Source organism: Ursus maritimus, unplaced genomic scaffold, assembly GCF_017311325.1.
Source record: "Ursus maritimus isolate PB19 unplaced genomic scaffold, ASM1731132v1 scaffold_1, whole genome shotgun sequence".
Lineage (NCBI taxonomy): Eukaryota > Metazoa > Chordata > Mammalia > Carnivora > Ursidae > Ursus > Ursus maritimus.
In genome coordinates, this window is record NW_024423343.1 from 36,850,966 (window position 1) to 36,871,350 (window position 20,385).

At 34.7% G+C, this 20,385-nt stretch overlaps 1 protein-coding gene across 3 annotated transcripts in view; it reads right to left on the bottom strand.

The window, feature by feature from the left end:
* Window positions 1–897: 897 nt before the first annotated feature.
* HSPE1 (heat shock protein family E (Hsp10) member 1) overlaps window positions 898–20,385 on the bottom strand; it is a 33,660-nt gene continuing 14,172 nt past the window's right edge. For all 3 annotated transcript variants that reach the window (XM_040642400.1, XM_040642397.1, XM_040642390.1), the window contains 6 exons: window positions 13,114–13,214; window positions 9,127–9,169; window positions 8,854–8,940; window positions 4,334–4,413; window positions 3,098–3,209; window positions 898–2,968 (listed from right to left, as the gene is read on the bottom strand). In XM_040642400.1, the coding sequence (XP_040498334.1) occupies window positions 2,837–2,968; window positions 3,098–3,209; window positions 4,334–4,413; window positions 8,854–8,940; window positions 9,127–9,169; window positions 13,114–13,214 (555 nt within the window). In that variant the 3' untranslated portion in view covers window positions 898–2,836. The remainder of the gene's footprint in view (window positions 2,969–3,097; window positions 3,210–4,333; window positions 4,414–8,853; window positions 8,941–9,126; window positions 9,170–13,113; window positions 13,215–20,385) is intronic.

Here is a 20,385-nt window from a genome sequence, read left to right on the forward strand (position 1 = left end):
TTGGCTCAGGTCATGATCTCAGGGTCCTGGGTTCCAGCCCAGTCTGCTTCTCCCTCTCCGCCCCTCCTCCCTGCTCGTGCTCTCACCCTCTCAAACAGATAAAATCTTAAAAAAAAAAAAAAAAAAGGTATATAAATAAAATGTAGAATTTGTACAAATAAAATTATAGGAAACCTTCAGGCAAAAAGTTGTCATCATGTAGACAGTAAGGCGAAAAACCCAGGGAAAAAACAATTTAGTTCTGTTACAATGAATTTCACATCAGTTAGTAAATATGTTCAAAACCGTAACACGGTCCTTGTTAACAGCATAATCATGGATTTCTAATTTGATTCTGATATTAAAAAGCATTAAGAATTTAACTGAGAAATGCATATTTACAGAAAAAATGTAGACCCACAAAAGAACAATGATACTTACAGAAACATCAATTATTAAATGTTACTTTCCCAGATATGATTGGAGAAACAATGTGTTGACTATAGGATCAAAATAATTTATGGAAAGTTTTAACTTTTCGATCTACATTGGAGAATCAAAACAAAAGTGCAGCCTAATTTCATTATTGCACAAAACTGAGTTTTCTATACCCCTCCTCTTAGATTTATTGTGTAAATCCTTTGGTAGCCTAATTTTTTAAAATCCCACTTAGGTACATACACATGTATTTTCAAAATTCTGTACACAGTATTAAGGAAAAACAGTAACTTTCATTTAGGTCTGACCTAGTCCAGTGAGTCAATTTCACAGTACAATGAATATGAATTAGATGTCAGTATGAATACAAAAGAAAGCCTACAAACTGATGTTTTCTTTTGGGGTTTTTGTTTTTTTGTCGTTGTGGTTTGTTTTGTGTTGTGTTTTATAAGTTCTAAACACAGTACAGGGAAAAAGGAATGAGTAAGAAAAAACATCATATTTTATTTCCCCTTAACACCAAGTCATATTATTCAGAATGTGTTTCAAAATACTTAGCCAGATCACCAATCCCAGCCACTGCCTCAGTTCAAATGTTCACTAAGAAAATAATCAAGCAACAGAAATCCATTGTGAGACACCACCTATAGAGAACAGCTACATTGCTATATATAATTTATTAACTTAGTAATTTAGTCTCTCAATATTTAGCAAGTTTGTGTAAAAATTACTATTCCTGTTGGTTTATAGTGACATTAATACAAATGCATAATTTCAAAGTCAACATTCCTTTCACTATGAACATAAAACTTAAAAAGATAGTTGTGGGTTATAGTAATGACTGGCTGCTGGGATAGCACTGTTCAAGGCCAAATACATTGGCAGGCTTGGAAAGGCTTAAATATATATACACACACTCTCAATTTGCTACTATTTCCCATATTTCTGCTATACATCCTTGTTGTATAATATGATATAAATTATTTCCTCAAATTTGAAAAAAAAATCAAGATGAATACATTTTCATCTTCCTTTCAAAATAACCCTTTTAAATGAAAAAGAAGTTCCCATTTGTTAACTCTGCTCAAGAGATGGATTTAAATATTTTCTTCACTACATGTGTAATTTTTTAAATCCTATCTTAGTGCCTCATTACATCTAGTTTAGCAATAAGACCTCCAGTGCTTTGTTGAATATTGCATTCAGTAGATTAAAAGGTTGTAAAATCTGCAGTTGAATCCTTAAGACATTGAATCATAACAAAGTCCAAAAAATGTATGACCATCAACACCCTTGGAAGCTGTGAATTATTGCAAAAAAAAAAAACACCCCTCACATGTGCATATAATTCAAACATAAACTTTGTGGGGAAGGGATGTAAAATAAATACTACAATATTTTCAACTCTGTTTAACTGTCACTCACTTAGATGCTTAGATGAAAGGATTAATACTACTAACAGGAAGAATCAAACTATTTTAAAGAATGCTTCCCAAGTAATTAGAACAATTTCGCAAAACAAAGATAAGCAAGAGCCTATGCCAATACATTTTTCCTGTAGTGTAACGTAATTGCTAATATGAGGTATAATCTGTAAGCAATTAGTACAAATATAAATAGGTATAAGCCACACTAAATCACAGTCTGGTGAAAAGCTTCTCAGCTAATGTAGTTTGGATAGGGAGTTAAGGGAAATGAGAACAGAAGGACAGGGCAGGTTTCCTGTGGGAACGTCATTTACATGCCTTATCATTATCACCATCTTGTATTTAACAGTCCACTGTTGCAGAAAGGTAAATCCTTTCCAAGTATGCTGGTCTAGAATATAATTTATGTAGCACAGTACGATTATTTAAGTATTACTAATACTTCATTTGCATTTATATTTGGATTATACACATAATCATGTGTATCAAAAACTATAAACAGAATTTTAAAACATTTTCATCTCATTTTTGAAAAGTTAACAGTTAAGACTGAACTATATACTACAGAATTTTCTAGAATATCTAAACTATGGGTAAAACCAAAGGAAAACATTACTATTTTTTAGTAAATGGCTTGTGCGAAACCTCGAGTTCACTCATCTTTTTATAGATGGGTTTATTTGATGAGGATTGTGATCCAATGATTGTTTAGCAGCAATTTTACCAAACTGTAAATTCTTTTATTAACAGGCATTATAAACAGATAATACTAATCTTATTTAAAAACCATGAGTGCCACACTGGTGAATATACAGCTCATGAATAACTTAAAAAGTATTTCCCATTTTAAAAGGCAACACTCAGCATACAAAAACCTATACTAAACAAAGCTATAATATGGATACATGATTGATGTGTCTAAAATGATATATATACAGTACATAATTATTGTTAATTATGTGATCAGTACATTTTTTTCTATATGATTCCCTTCATGCTTCACTTTCCCCAGAAACTGAATTCTGAACTTCCTCTTCTAAAATTGGTACAATCAGGTTATCCTTGGACATCAAATTATATTTCATCACAAATTTAGTAAACCGGTGACACAAAAATGTTTCATTCTGTAGAGAGAAAGGAAAAAAAAGTTATTTTAACTTACTATTCAAAACCAAAAAAACTAGACATAACATCAACATATATTATTGTCATTCTGATAAGAATGCATCAGGTAATTAGTGAAATATACTTACTTCATATTCATCAAATATCTGCCGATGATGAAAATAAGCATGTGAAAATATTCTGTAAATCCTACGGCATACTGATCCTAGTTTTGCTACAGATGATTCCTTTATGCTAACCCTAGAAATAGGAAAAACATCAGATTCATAGAGCTGGACAGATCTCACGAAAAATACAGTCTAATCTTCTCAATTCACAAGTGTGGAAACTTACACCTAGGGAAAAAAGTGACCAGTGCAAGGTCACAGTGCTAGTAGGTGGCAAGAGTAGGACTCGGACCTCTGTTCTTTACTCCTGGGCCAGTGCTCTTTCTACCTAACCACATTGCCTAAGAAACTCAGTATTACAAGTTTTGAAACTTTGTTAAAGTTCAATGTAATTAAATCCCTGACAAATCAAAATTTACTAAAACATAACACTGACAACATTAACACTTTGTTCACTACAGATGATTAAAACAGCTAAAAGGAATTGTTTTATTCTATACAACTTGTTTTTTTTTAATAAAAAATGCCTACATATAAAAAAAAAAATGTAGGGGCGCCTGGCTCAGTCAGTGGAGCAGGGGTTGTGAGTTCAAGCCCCATGTCAAGTGTAGAGATTACTTAAAAAAATTAAAAAATTTTAAAAATGTATAAAGGATACCAAAGCAAAAAACAGTATTTTTTTAAAACATATTTTATTTGAGCTCTTTATCTGGGGGAAAGAATCTCCAAGTCTATCCATCTGATAATAGGTATCTTAATAGAATAAAAGGCCCATCAACAAACTTCTCCAATAATATATTACAATATACAGAAGCTTCTTCCCAGATCTTAAAAACCTGTAGGCAAGGATAAGGAATCCTTCAAAAACGAGCAGTCCAACTTAGGAAATTCTGTTCTTTAGGCATGCTGTGTAAAGAGGAGGCCAGCCCTAGCACAGAGATTCAAGTAAGCAAATGTGTAAATATCCCAACTCTAAAGCATGAGAGGGAGAGCCCTGGAGAATGACACACAGCAGCAGGGACTACCCTTGACTAAACTGACCTGAGCTTTGGGAGCCAAGTCCTGCTGCTTTTAGTTTAACCACAACCTTAATTTCAAAATTTGAGTAATTCTGAACTAGCTAAATATACAGCTTAAAAAAAAAAAAAGTTTAAAGAATATAATGCATTAACAACAACCTAGTTTGTTTTAATACAAATACCAACCTTTTAAATTAAACCCAAAAAGTTTAACACTATGTTTAAAATTTTTATTTACCTGCTGGGAAAATATTTATTGCTATTCAGAAGACATGCAGCACCATCAAGTGTATGTCTAGTATAGTCTATTGCAGGACACTATAAAAGAAAGGACAGAAAAAATGCATCATGCTTCTTATATGAGGTCTGTTTATTATATACTTGTCTTATTCCAAAAACCTGAGCACGTTTGAAGAAAAAGGTCTCTTATAATATCAGAATGACTGTAAAATTCAGTGTTACAACAAATACAGTTATATTAAAAAAGTAAAAAAACGGGTGAAATTAATTTTAATGACTTATTTTATTTAACTCTATATAGCCAAAATTATGTCAACATATAATTGATATAAAAATTATTAATGAGCTTCTTTGGGGTATTTAAAAATTAAGATGTAATTCACATACCAAAAACAACTCTTTTAAAATGTACAACTCTGAAGTTTTCAGTATATTCACAAATTTATGCAACCATCACCAACTACATTCCTAAACATTTTCATCACCCCCAAAAGAAACCCAGTATCAATTAACAGTCACTTCTCATTCTCTCCTCCCCCTAACTTGAAGCAACAATTAATCTACTTTCTGTTTTCCATGGATTTGCCTATTCTGGGTATTTCCTAAAAATGGAATAANNGAATGCCTGGGTGGCTCAGTCAGTTAAGCCTTGGACTCCTGATTTCAGCTCAGGTCATGATTTCAGAGTCATGAGACTGAGCCCTACTTTGGGAAGATGCTCCCTCTCCCTCTGCCCCTCCCCCATAACACATGCACTCTCTCACTCTCAAAAAAACAAAAAAGGAATAATAGTGGCCTTTTGTGTCACTTAGCATGTTTTCAAGGCTCATCCACAGTGCAGCATGAGTACTTTATTTTTCTTTTATTCAAAATCTTTTTAGACTTTAATGTTTCTTATATATACAAAATGCTGTAATCCCTTACAGACGTCATTCCTTTTTATGGCTGAATAATATTCCACCATGGGCATATACCACATTTTGTTTACTCATCATCAGTTATTAAAAATTTGGTTGTTTCCATGTTTGGCTATCATGAACACTGTGACAATATTAGTGTACAAGTTTTGTATGGACATATGTTCTCAATTCTTTTGGGTATATACCTAAGAGTGGAATTGCTAAGTCATAGAGTAACTATGCTTACCTTTTTAAGGAACTTCCAGACTGTTTTCCAAAGTGGCTACAGTATTTTACAGTCCTATCAGCAGTGTATGAGGGTTCTACTCCCTCGACATCCTGGCCAACACTGGTTATTACCTTTTATATTTTAATCATTCTAGTAGATGAAGTGTATGCCATTATGGAGTATATCTTTTCTTTTTCCATTTAAAAAAATGTAGTAAAATACATTTCAGATGAATTTTGCCATTTCAAACTTTTTTAAATGTACAACTCAGTGGCAATAATTACATTCATTATTGTACAACCACCACTACTATGTGTTTGTAACAAAAGGTTTTTCATCATCCCAAGCAGAAACTCTATAAACCATTAAGTAACAACATCCCATCCCCACCATCCTTTCTAGATATTTCATATAAGTGGAATCATACAATAGCTGTCCTTTTATGTCTGGCTTATTTCACTCAGCAAAATGTCCTCAAGGTTCATCAACATTGTAGCATGTATCAGAACTTCACTCTCTTTTATGACTGAATAATATTTCATTCTATACATTCTGTTTAACTGTTCTCATTGTGGTTTTGATGATTAATGATGTTGAGCATCTTTTCATATGCTTACTGACCATTTGTTTATCTTCTTTAGAGAAATGTCTATTCAAATCTTTTGCTCATTTTTTAATTGGGTAGTCTTTTAACTGCTGAATTGCAACAGTTCTTTATGTATCTGAATACCAGACCCTTATCAGAGTTACGATTTATAAAAAATATTTTTCTCATTCTGCAGACTGGCTTTTCACTTTCTTGACAGTGTCCTTTGAGGCAAAAAAAATTTTAATTTTGATTGAATCTGATCTATATTTTCTTTTATTTGTGCTATTGATGTCGTATCTAAGAAATCAGTGCCTAGCCCAAGGTCATGAAGAGTTACACATTTATTTTTTTCTAAGAGTTTTATAATTCTAGTTGTTATATTTGGGGTTTTGATCCATTTTTAAGCCAAGTTTTGTATAAGGTGTGAGGCAGGGGTCTAACTTCATTCTTTTGTGTGCAGATATCCAGTTATCTCTTTTTGTTTAAGATTTATTTATTTACTTATTTGACAGAGAGAGTGAGAGTGAGCAAGCACAGGCAAGGGAAGCAGCAGGCAGAGGGAAAGGGAGAAGCAGGTTCCCCACTGAGAAAGGAGCCCAACACAGGGCTCGATCCCAGAACCTTGGGATCATGACCTGAGCTGAAGGCAGATGCTCAACTTACTGAGCCACCCAGGCGCCCCATCCAGTTATCTCTTAATGAGATATTTGACATTGCCTTTTGTACTAACTCTTTGAAACTGGTATTTTATTTTGCACTTAGAGTACATCTCAGATTGGACTACCAACATTAAATGCTCCGTAGCCACATGCAGTTCACGGTTATTGCTGTATCAGCGTAACTTTAGATTAATTGGTTTCTGGAAAAAAAAATTTTTTTTGGGGGGGGGGGAGTTTTACCTTGTTTTAGCTGCTTCCTTCCTTCTCCCTCCCCCGCCAATTAATTCTCAGTTAACTCATCCTACTTTGTATCATATTTAACAGCAAAAAGTTGGCAAAATACAGAAGGTCACCAAATAATAAGTAATGTGTTCACAAGCTTTTATAAATTCTATTTTGCCAAGTATATATGTATGTTACTGCAGTCTGCATATGTCTGAAAGGGCTATCAGATAATAACATGTTATAACCTTTGTCACTTACAATTAGTGTCACTTATCACTGTGTACAATTTACCCAATTTGCTGCAATGAGTGTCTTTAAATTCTCGAGTAAATCAACACTGGTGCGGAGTACCCTGCCTCTTCTATGTCAGAATCCTCCCCATTCTTTTAATCCAGAAGAGCAACTTTCTTAGCTACTAATCTGTTAGTTGCTATTATTTCTTGCCTGCACAATTATTCCAAGAGTTCAGAAAGCATCCTTTCAAGATTTTCTTTTGTTTGCATTTTTACAAAAATCCCTTTCCATACAACTACCATTTGAAAATCCTACCATCATCCTCCCTTGACACATGGACAAGTCAATGGAGCTTGTCTTCAGCAATCAATGTTGCAATTTTAAGACTCATTCACAGGACCTAATGCTGATGATCATCCTATCTTACATTTAACGTTAATCAAGAAAAAAGCAGATGTGACAAAGAGTACATATAAATCTCATAATACATCACAAACTGGGCATCTTTTCCACTCTGAAGTGAAAATAATGCATCTTTACTATTTGCCAAAATTAAATTAGCCTTCTTGATTCAACTTCCTAATTGCAATTATCACATAATTCACTATACTTACTAAGTAGCCAATTTCAGGAAATTATCAATAAACTACTATGTGGATTTTCCCAGATGTAAAGTGATACACAATCTTAATATTGCTTCAATTAACTAACATAAAAAAAAGTCACACCCTGAATGAAATCAGTCAACCGAGTAAGTGCTATATACTCCTTATTTTGGAGAATTTACATTCCCAAATAAAGGAATACCAGATGTTCATTTTGCAACCAGAAACTCTCCAGTTGTCAAGCCTTAGAAGTCTAGCAATAAAATGACCATCTGAAGGTCTATAATTCTATAGAACTGACCTAATCCAAACATCTTCAATACATTTAAGTGTCAAGTAAAAAGTACAGATTAAAAGGGAATGCAAATCACGGGGAAGGCAATGAATAAACAAATCAGCTGTAATTTTTGAATTAACTAAGGAAAACTGAATTAGGTACTGGCTATTAGATAATATGAAGGAATTATTTGTAACTAAAAATGTTCTATAAACAATTGTTACTTCCTATACCCTCACCTCGACAAAAACTAAATGAGGAGAAAACATGTATAACTTTTTCAATGTAGGACCAATATGGAGAGGAAAATCATTACGGTGGGTTTCAAATAAATAGGAGGAAATAGTAATAAAATGTAGAGTAAAAAGTACTGACTGTAAAGTTAAGGAGCCCAAAAGCAACATTTCATTAACAGATTGAGCATCAATTAGTAATCACCAACAGTTACTCCTATCAAAAGAAATCATCAATGACTAAAAAAAAATTATGACTGAACCAAAAAACTAAAGATGTATATCTCATCCATTATACATTAGATATCAGTGTGATATGACAGATGCTATTCCGTGATAGCCAGTGAATCACAAAGTGAGTTCTAACCCATGACACTGCCCAGTTACAAAAAATGATAATCATTTTTAGAAGAAATCTTAAAATAGCATACTGGCAATAAATCTGCAACAAAGAACTCTAAACCAAATGACAAACAGTGAACTAAACACTAAAAATTTATCTACCACTCTCTGAGAGAGATTTAGGTTATAATGATTTTATTAATCATTCTATTTCATTATTTCTCACCTCTTTTGGAGTTTTATGAGCTGCACAAAGAAAAATCCATTGTTCAGTTGCTGTCATCTGAGTACATGTATCTGGATGGCATTCACTCTGTTAGAAAAGAGTTACATTTCTTAATATGTAAAATAATAAGAAAGTTTATCATTTGGCTTATTACATTTCCATGTAAAACTCTAGAATAATCAGAAATGTTGGGTAAGTCTTTGTAAACACCTTAAGTTACAATAACAGAAAAACATAAAAACTTCCAATTATAGCTTTAACTTAAAATATTACCTGAAGTTTGACAGCAAGTCCATTTAGTTCAAGACAGAATTGCCTAAAAATGCAAATACATAAGTGAAAAGTCTTATCCATCCTCCACATTATTTTTAGAATACTAATTGTAAAAACAGAATCCCAATAGTATCATTCTTCCTCTCTCATCACCATTATCAACACCATCTGAATTTACATGGCACGTTTCTTAAAAAGACAGTTTAGTAAGTAAAACCCAAAACTAACAACCCTAATAATGTTCAATATCAGAGTACAGTGAACTGATCAGACTTTTACACTAGAAATTCGTACAATTTTTCTGAGAAGTAATCTGAAAATATATACTAAGACCCTTAGGAAGTGTGTATTTTTTCCTAAGTCATTCTCCTAAGAATCTATTCTAATAAAATAACCAAAATTCCAGGCAGATATATATACAAAGATGTTCACAGAAAATACACATAAAATTTTTTTGAAACACTCCAAATAATCAGTAATTGCACAGTAGTAAATTGTTGGTATGTACATAAACAAAGGATGTGTGTCTATATTCACAATAAGATTCCAGTTATGCAAAAAATTATGTGTATATATATCTATACACAAACATATATAGAAAAAGGAATGGGGCGCCTGTGTGGCTTAGTCAGTCAAGGGTCTGCCTTCGGCTCAGGTCATGATCCCGGGGTCCTGGGATGAGTCCCACCTCAAGCTCCCTGCTCAGCCGAGAGCCTGCTTCTCCCTCTCCCCACTGCTCATGCTTTCTCTCAAATAAAATAAACGAAGTCTTAAAAAAAAAAAAAAAAGACTAGATGTTTTATATGCCTATATATTTTACAAAGTTTTGCTCTGATTACAAACAACATGCTCCTTATAAAAAGTCAAATATGAACAAATATATAATGTACAATAAGAAAATCCTCCATAATTCCGCCACCTCTTCCCAAAAGTTATAAAGTAAATTTGATTTTCTATGCAAAGATTACAACATACTGGGATCATAGCATACACAATTTTGTAACTTGCTTTTTGGTCACTTAGTAGATTGTAAGCATTTTTTCATGATCTACTTCTTCTAAAACTGCCAAACTGAGAATCATAAAGCCTAGAACAATGCTTGGAACATAGTAAATGCTCAAAAAATATTTCTGAATAAATGAAGAATGGAGGAAACTTCATAACATCAAGATTATCATTTTTAAACTAACATTATTTTATATGAAAAGACAATCATCTATGTCAAAAAGCTAACTTACTTTATTGCTGTCAAAATACTGAATGCATTTCCCTCTAAAAATCTTACCAATTAATCACTATTATGTTTCCCCAACAAATGAGAACAGTCTGAGTCCCTAAAAATGCAAAGCTAAAACCTACAAAGGTAGAAGATAAGAGTCCCAAAGGGCAAAAACAAAACAAACACACACAAAAAAACCCTGCCCACATATGAAAGAAAAACTATTTAAAGTATGTGATAATAGAAGAAAGCAAATAAGGAGTCAAATTTTCACTTGTCTGTGAGTGTATTTCCTTTCAGATCCCTAACAATAATGCTGTTCTTAGGTCACAAAAATAACACTATTTCTGATTCACCACACCACCCCTCTACTGCCCCTTATCTGTAGCCTGCATGTTACAGGTTTTTGAGTTGTTTTCCACTAAGTGGTAATAAAGACAGGTGGTGAAAAATAGTTTCTCATCTAGTTTAGCTCACTTATGGCCAACAGCAAAATTAAGCTACTGATCTGGCAGTGTTATGAGTACAATCTGTGGCACACAGTGCAAATATAACAGCTTCAAGTTAATTCAGCATAGGGCTAACAGATATATTTGAGCAGCTGAAGAGACAAGCCAGAGCTGAAATCCAGCCTACATTGTAATCTCTAACCATGCATCCTGCCATAGGATTGTATCCACTCAGAAGAAGAGGCATCTTTTCCTAACTACAAAGATTCCGTATGGGCTAGTGAGAGATTTGAATGAAGTCCCATTAACATCATAATATTATCAACTATATTAACTAATAAAATCAAGTATTAAGGCTCAAATCAATTACATCAAGCACATGAAAAAAACCAAAAAGCTACTTTCAAAACTCTTCTTGGTGAACTACAAAGATGTATTCACTACGATAAAGACACAAAAGAATATATATGTGATCTATAATACATAAATACAAAACCAAAATAAATTGGATAATATTCAAGGGGAAAAAAGTAAAAGTAACAGCACCGGAACAGAACAGGAGAAAGGTTTTATAAATTTTGTATATTGCATATTTTATAGTCTAAGTTAAATAGGGAGAAAAGTTATTCTTAGATCTGAAATTAAGATCTTGTATACTAAAATCAGCCCTTGGGGGTACCTATCTGGCTCAGTCAGTAAAGCATGTGACTCTCAATCTCAGGATTTCAAGCCCCATGTTTGGTATGGAGCCCTACAATCAATCAATATAAATCTGTGAACTCTAAAATCAGCCCTCACTTCTTTGGAATTATACTCGTAGTGGAAAAAACATCCTCATTTATTTTCATCATTAATCCCAACAGGTAAGTAGGTAGTTATTTTTTTCAAAGCTGATTAAAGTAAGGCAGAGAATATGTACTGAAGTGCTATCTTGATTTATAAGAATGGGAAACTATCTACATATTCATACTTTCAATTATCATGCATTAAGATGTGGTTTTAAAGAACTAGATCAGGGATGACTGGCTGGCTCAGTCGGTGTAGCATGCAACTGTTAATTTTGGGGTTGTAGGTTTGAGCCCCATGCTGGGTGTAGAGATTACCTTAAATAAACTCTTAAAAAAAAAAAAAAACTAGATCAAGTAGTCAAGTGATTTGTCTAAGAAACTGGCAGAATACAAAGAAGTCTTAGCAACCTGATATTGCTGAACTGTTATGACAAAACATTATGTCTTAGCAATGTCTAGCAGGAAATATTATCTATTTTATTTAGCGAAAGTACTATTTCTACTCCACTTATTACTTAAAAATCAACTCAAAAAGTAAACTCTGATGAACATATATCTCATGCCACATTCTTTATATTTAACCTATCAACTCATCTCAGTTCCCATTTACAGTGGAAGTTTGTAACTTCCAGAAACAACTTAGTAACTCTAAGTTTAACTCTAGTTAACTGTCATTCACTAGTCATCAATTCTCTCATTCAAAGGGCATCAGGAAAAGTGCTCAAACTCCTTACTTCAGAATTACAATTAATCTTTAAAGATTTGGGAGAGAGAGAGAGTGAGTGAACACATGTGTACACACACACTTGCAAGTCGGGGGGAGGGACAGAGGGAGAAAGAGAATCTCTAGCAGACTACCTGCTGAGTGTAGAGCCTGATAGGAGGATTGATCTCATGACCCTGAGATCATAATGTGAGCTGAAATCAAGAGTCAGACACTTAACCTACTGAGCCACCCAGGTGCCCCTAGAATTACAATTAATCTTTATTTACCACATGGAAGACTAGAAGTTCACAGCAGTTAATAGGCAACTCACCAGATACCAAGCCTAGACTAGGACCTTCTTATGATCCTCCATAGAGAAATAAAGTTTATCATGAGTGGAAAATAGAGATAATGCATTTATGGTTAAGGGATAATTTGTGGTTAAGAAAAACTGTACAGGGATGCCTAGCTGGCTCAGTACATACACCGTGCAAATCTTGATCTTGGGGTTGTGGGTTCAAATCCTACATTGGGTGCAGAGATCAAGAAAAAGAGAGAAGGGGGGGGAGGGAGACAGAGAGAAAGAATGAAAGAACAAAAAGCTGTGTAAATAGATAATAATGCCCATATCCATGAATGAAGAAAACAATCAGTAAATAACAAAGTTGAAAACTTTGTAACACTGAAAACACAAAAGCTTTAAAATCTGGCTTCTTAGTCTGCAATTACATAATGATTTTATTTACAATTCATAATCATCAACATTAAAAGTTAATTTTACAAGTGGAATTACTATCACTGTTTTGATATATCATGAAGATTTACCTTAAATGCTCATATTTCCATACACCTTCATCTTGGCCTTCAGGTGGTTCAAGAATTTTGTCAATATTGGAACAATCTGCTCTTATGTTTTGTTGAATATACTACAAACAAAAAAGTTCTCAGAGTTAATTAAAATATTAGACTTCATGATAAATCTTATGTTAAATATATTTAATTTTTGAATACATGACTGCTCTTATGTTCCAACTTTTTTGGGTTATACACAAATTAGGAAACCAAGTACAGAATCATAATCACTAATTCAGAAGAAAGGAGGTAACCCTTACCTATGCTTTCTCCAATTCAACTTCTTTGGGATAAGATCTACCATATAAGTGCAGATATGGTACTTACCAGGACTGGATGTGGGATCAAAACTGTAAACGATAATTTTCATAAGAACACAAAATGTAGACAATATAAATATAACTGTTGTACATAATACAGGATTTCATGAATAGCAAGTATCTAGAATAGGCAAATCTATGAGGACAAAAAATAGTAGCTGTTTAGGACTGGGGAAAGAAGAGGAGACAAAGGAGAACAAAGATAACTGCTAATGTGAATGGGATTTCTTTCAGGTGGGGAATGAAAATGTTCTAAAATCAGATTGTGGTGATGGTGTACAACCCTGTGAATATACTAAAAAACCACGTATGCATATTTTAAATGGGCGATTTCTATGGTATGTGGTATTCAATAAAGTTGTTTACAAAAATAACTAGCAGAAAAATAAATCAAAAGGAAAAAAAAAGGCACAGCCATTCACTTAAAGTAAAATAAAACTTTAAATTTCAGATCTTTTCAATGTTTCATTCAATCTATGATTTAAATACTCTGAAATATGAATAGGCTAAATTAGATTAAAATGCCTCATTACAGATACTTAATAACTGCGCCTATCTATTATGCTTATTTTTAGGCAATGTTTCTTGAATATTACTCTCATGTCAAAAACCTGCTCAAAAGATTTTAATGACTCCCTAATGCCTGTTTAAACCACTCTCCCTGATTTTCTGACCCCATCCTAAGGTCCAAAGTTCTGCATGAAATTGCTTCTCTCCTCAAGCAGAACGCAGCAAATTCTTTACCTTTTCCACCGGCCACTTCAAACTCCATACAATTCTTTCCAAACTCTCTGTCCCCCAGCACATTCAAATCTTTCCTGATTATTCTAGTACTCACAGAACTCCCTCTGATTTCCTCCATTTGTCACTATATAATCTACATTAGCAATCTGTCTATGCACTCTTATCTTTCCTGCTCCTATTATACCTCCTATAGAACTCTTACAAGCATTTATTTATATTTAATGTATAACACTTAGTTATTTTCGAGGGTCTCCCTCAAATAAAAAAGAGACTTAGTTTTGTTTTAAATTTTAGTATTAGCATCTGGTAGATAGGCAATTTTTAACAAATTTTTATTGTCTTTTCCTAAATTATATTACTTGAAGTCAAGGATAAAGGTATGTAATTACCTGAAATGTTAAAGCCGTGGAGGATGAGGGATGAAAAAATTTACTAAAAATGGAGTGTAGACCCTGATTCTTTAATATTCTTTAGTGGTCCCCAAAACAGTTTGGTAGTTAGCACACAAAAATATTCTCTGCTTGGGGCGCCTGGGTGGCACAGTCGTTAAGCGTTTGCCTTTGGCTCAGGGCGTGATCCCAGCGTTCTGGGATCGAGCCCCACATCAGGCTCCTCCGCTAGGAGCCTGCTTCTTCCTCTCCCACTCCCTCTGCTTGTGTTCCCTCTCTCGCTGGCTGTCTCTCTCTGTCAAATAAATAAATAAAATCTTAAAAAAAAAATATTCTCTGCAATATGGTTTGCTCATAATCAACATTAACTTTTTAACCACATATTTAGTAAATGAATTTACTTATAATTATTAAAATTTTTATATGTAGAATTACAAGCTGTCAATCTTTAGGGAATCTAGAATCCTTTTATTAATGATGATTTATGTAAAATATTTAAGAGAACAAAAGAAATCTGTAACTTTGAAAGAAAGCAAAAATGTCATGTGTTTTCTGAACTGAGTCCTCCATACTTTTATGCAAATAGAGACAGCTATCACTTAAAATGAGCTAAGAAATGTCTTAATGCTCACTGAATATAACTTTTACGTCAGGGAACTCTTTACATTGTTTCTGAGTTAGTAATATCAGCAATTTCATTTAGTCTGGAAAATTATTTTTATTACCCTCAAATACATGTGAAAACTAAAGATTTACAAACTGCAACATGTTTCTCTATCCTGTCACACATCATAATGTGACATAAATCTAAACTACGATTAATTTTTTCATGTGCATCACAAGTTGGACAAACATAAAATAAGAAAAAAAGAATCAGCTCTATCATGAAAAGCTGGAATATTAAGTACCTTTTCAACATCACCTTTATTATGTTGTTTGGTAATTCAGTTAAATGGAAGAGCATTTACCATTACTACTTAAAACTTCTGCTTCTGAATTTTAATACTAAGAGTTTTTGAAACTGAGTAAACTGTACAACTATTATTTAAGAAACTGGCTTTGTAATCTTTAAGAAAATCTACCAAAAAAATCCAGAAAACAAGCTCATGAGAATAGTGTTCTTTATGCTTCTAAGGACTTTAAAATCCTAACTTATTACCATTTCTTGAAAAGAAACTTTTTGTTAGCTTCCAAAGGTATTACCACTTCTACCTGATACTGTCACCTTGACCAAGCTCACTAGCATTTCAGATGCTTTCAGTATATACTCACTTTCCAAGCCTTTCAAGTCTCCCCAGTACAGAAATTACTACATCAGATTTTAGACTAAGTCAAAAACAGCATGAAATTCTTCTTCCTTCTGTTATGAAAAAGGCAGAAATATATCTTTCTAGTGATTTCCTGTGGGCTATAATTATTAATAATTACAATGATCTAGTACTATATTTTAGGTAAGACTTTTCTTAAAGCAGTTTTTAGAAATCACTTGGGAAGAGTAAAATACACAGTAAAATACCATGCAAAAGCATTTTATTGCTTCCACTCCTGGGTAAGATGGAGTAAACACACATCAACTTTTCTCTCCCACTGAACAAAACCATAAAATTTGGACAGAACTCGAAGTGCAGCAATTTGAGGTCTCTACAAAGCAAATATCAGAAAGAGGAGCTGGAAAGAACATCAGAATTCAAAGTATCACTGAACTGGCAGTATGTTTGCTGTGTTTTTTTTCTCCCCTCTGGTAACCACTGGCCTCAACTCAATTCAGGATAAAACCCAAAAATGAGCACTGTTGGTGCTGACAGATCTAGGAGAAACTACATAGTTCCGTCTCAAGAAGTGGAAAAGGGCACTCCTAAAACTCAAAAAGAGTGGAAAAAAGCTCCTGGGTTTTTGCTCTCTGCTTTCTCTCCACTTTCACAGTCTACACCTGAGACAACTGCACAGTAATCAAACCTTATTTCTTTTTCTCTCTTTACCTTCCACAACTACAGCACAATTCTAGTAAGTGATTTCTGGCTGGAGGACCAAAGAGGTGGGCCCCAGGAAACCAGAATGTATCAGAGAGAGATTAGAGAGAGTGAAGCTCAGAAAAGTGACCCCATAAAGGTGTTTATGAACTCCTGGGCTCAATCCTAATCTGTGCATGCCCACATGCATTGATCTGATCACAATTAGCATATGAGAGATGGAGAATTGAACTAAGGGATATACCTCCACCCCGGCTGACCATGGGTTGGTACACACAGAACAGATTCACGGAGTAGCACAAAGGCTTTAAAAACTGAACCTCAATCTGGCTGGAACCTGCAGCCTGTATCTAATCAGGTCAAATGCCTGCTAAAACAAAAACATCAACATTCTCCATGGGATTCAATAAAACCAGAGTCTAAACATAATATTCAAAATTTCCAGAATACAATCTAAAATTACTTGGTATACAAAGAACACATGAAAATCTCAATTCAAGAAGATGAGTGTGCTGGGGGAAGGGAGTAGTGGTAAGCTGTTACTGTTTAATGGGCACAGAGTCTCGGCTGTTAAAGCTGAAAAGTTCTTTAAAAAAAATGAAAGGGCAACCCTCTCGGGTCCCCTCCCTCTTCAGGAGCTTTTTTTACTATCCCTCAATGAACTTTGCTTTGCTGACCACCAAAAAAATAAAATATAAAAAAATACGGGACGCCTGGGTGGCTTAGTCAGTTAAGCATCTGCCTTTGGCTCAGGTCAAGATCCCGGGGTCCTGGGATTGAGCCCCACATCAGGCTCCCTGCTCAGTGGGGAGTCAGCTTCTCCCTCTCCCACTCCCCCTGCTTGGGTTCCTTCTCTCGCTGTCTCTGACAAATAAATAAAATCTTTAATAAATAAATAAATAAAAATCTGCAGACAGAGGTGGTAATGATCACACAATAATATGAATGTACTTAATGCCAGAGAACTGTACACTTAAGGGGCCCTATCTGGCACAGTCGGTAGAACATGCAACTCTTGATCTCGGGGCCGTGAGTTCAAGCCTCATGTTGGGGGTAGTGTTCACTTAAAAAAATTAACCTAAAAACTTAAAAAAAAAGCACACTTAAAATGGCAAAGTGGTAAATTTTATACTACATATATTTACCACAATAGAGAAAAGCAGAGTGAACACCAAACAGGAAAACCCAAAGAAATCCATGCCTAGACACATAATCAAAGTGCCAAAAATTAAAGATAAACCAGTGAAAGACGACACGGGACCTATAAAATATTTAAAAAGCTGCAGCTTTCTCATCAGGAACCACAGACAGAAGGGAATGAATGGCACATGTCGAGAGTGCTGAAGAAAAGAACAGCTGGAGCACCTGGGTGGCTCAATTGGTTGAGAGTCTGCTTCTGGCTCAAGTCATGATCTCAGGGTCCTGGGATTGAGCCCTGCGTTGTCGTTGGGCTCCTGGCCCGGGGGTGGGGGGGTGGGGGGGTGTCTGCTTCTCTCTCTCCATCTGTACCTCCCCCCACCCCACGCTCATTCACTTTCTCTCTCTGAAATAAATAAATCTTAAAAAAAAAAAAAAACCATCAACCCAGAATTCTATATCTAACAAAAATACCCTTCAGAAATGAAGATAAAGACATTATCAGATGAAAGAAAACTGAGGGTGATTCCTAGCCAGCATATCACTCTAAAAGAATTGCTAGAGGAAGTCCTTTAGACAGAAGGGAAAAAATAAATAATTAACACCAGAAGAAAACCTGGGATATCAGGAGCAACAGAAATTATAATATCTGGGTATAAATATAATAGGCCATTCTCCTCCTGAATTCTTTAAAACATGTTTGGCAGACGAAAGCAAAAAATATAACATTGTCTGATGGGGTTTTCAAAGTAAGTAAATGTAATACAGACAACAAATGCATAAAGGGATAATGGGATCTATAGGAAGGTAGTTTTTACATTTCAATTAAAGTGGTAAAATACCGATTCTAAGTAGACTGAAAAGTATTTAGTAATCTCTAGAGCAATTATCAAAAATATTATATAAAGAGATACTTGGGGCACCTGGGTGGCTCAGTCAGTTAAACTCCTGCCTTTGGCTCAGGTCATGATCCCAGGGTCCTGGGATCGAGCCCCACATTGGGCTCCCCCCTTGCTTTGCAGGGAGCCTGTTCCCCCCTCTCTCTGCCTGCTACTCCCCCTGCTTGTGCTCTGTCAAATAAATAAATAAAATCTTTAAAAAAAAAAAAAAAGCAAGCAATTCAAGGGGTTCCTGGGTGGCTCAGTCAGTTAAGCATCTGACTTGGCTCACGTCATGATTTCAGGGTGCTGGGAGGGAGCCCCACATCAGGCTCCCCACTGAGAAGGGACTGCCTCTCCCTGTTGTTATGCAACCGAAGAAAAGCCCTGGACTCAACGGCTTCATTGGTGAATTTTACCAAACATCAGAACGCCAATCCTCCTCAAACTCTTCCAAAAAATCAAAGAGGAGGGCATAATTCTCAACTCATTCTATGATGCCAGCATTGCATGATACCAAAGCCAAATAAAGACACTCGAGGAAAACTAGAAACCAATACCCCTTACAAACATTGATACAAAAATCCTAACAAGCCAAATTCAGCAGCAAATTAATAAGATTATACATCATGATCAAGTGGGATTTATTCCTAGAATACAAGGATGGTTCAACATGCAAAAACTGATCAATATACCACATTAACAAAACGAAGGGGGAAAAAACCCACATGTTCATCTCAACTGGTACATACGACAAAATTCAACACCTTTTTAGGATAAAAACAGTCAACAAACTAGAAATAGAAGAAAACTAGTAACATAACTCAACATAATAAAGGTCACATATGAAAAACCCACAGTGCACCTCATACTCAATGTGTAACACTGAAAGGTTTCCTCTAAGATCAAGAACAAGATAAAGATGCCTGCTTTTGCCCCTTCTGTTCAAAGTAGTATTGGAAGTTCTAGCCAGGCAATTAGGTAAGAAATAGAAATAAAACGCATCTGAATTAGAAAGGAAGATTACCTGTTTACAGATGATATGCTCTCAATATGTAGAAAACCCTAGATTCCACACAAAAAAATTGTTCAAACTGATAAATTCAATAAAGTAGCAGCACACAACCTCTACTTAAAAAAAAAAAAAAGATTTTATTTATTTGAGAGAGTGAGTGAGTGAGACAGCGAGCACAGGATCAGCAACAGAGGGAGAGGGAGAAGCAGACTCCCCTGCTGAGAAGGGGAGTCTGTTGAGCAGCGGAGTCTGCTGAAGCAGGGCTCGACCCCAGGACCCTGGGAACATGACCCGAGCGGAAGGCAAACACTTAACCAACTGAGCCACCCAGGTGCCCCACAACCTCTACTTTTAAAGGGAGAAATATCTATATATTTTTCCTCTAATTTTCCCCAATTTCCAGGCATAGAGCTCTAGGCTTATATTTCTGTATCCTCCACAAGGCCTATCTCATTGCCCAATAAATATTTGCTGACTGAACAATACATTCTTAAAAGGCAATGAACAAATAGCCATTCATTCATGAATGCTTGTCCATTTCCTGTGCTAAGTATCTAAATATTATAAGTCCATTCTAAAGGTTTTTAGTATTTGTTAATACCATGAATGTTTTATATGCTCAAAGAATTCAATTGTATCCCTATTTCATTTTCCAGGATCTTCAAATAACAAAATAAAATCCAAATACCTATCTAGGTTTATTATCTAGCCATCAAGATAAAGCCAAATAGCTTCTCTTTATTGCATATTTTTCCTTTAAATATGTTAACCAACGTCTAGTCAAACATACTA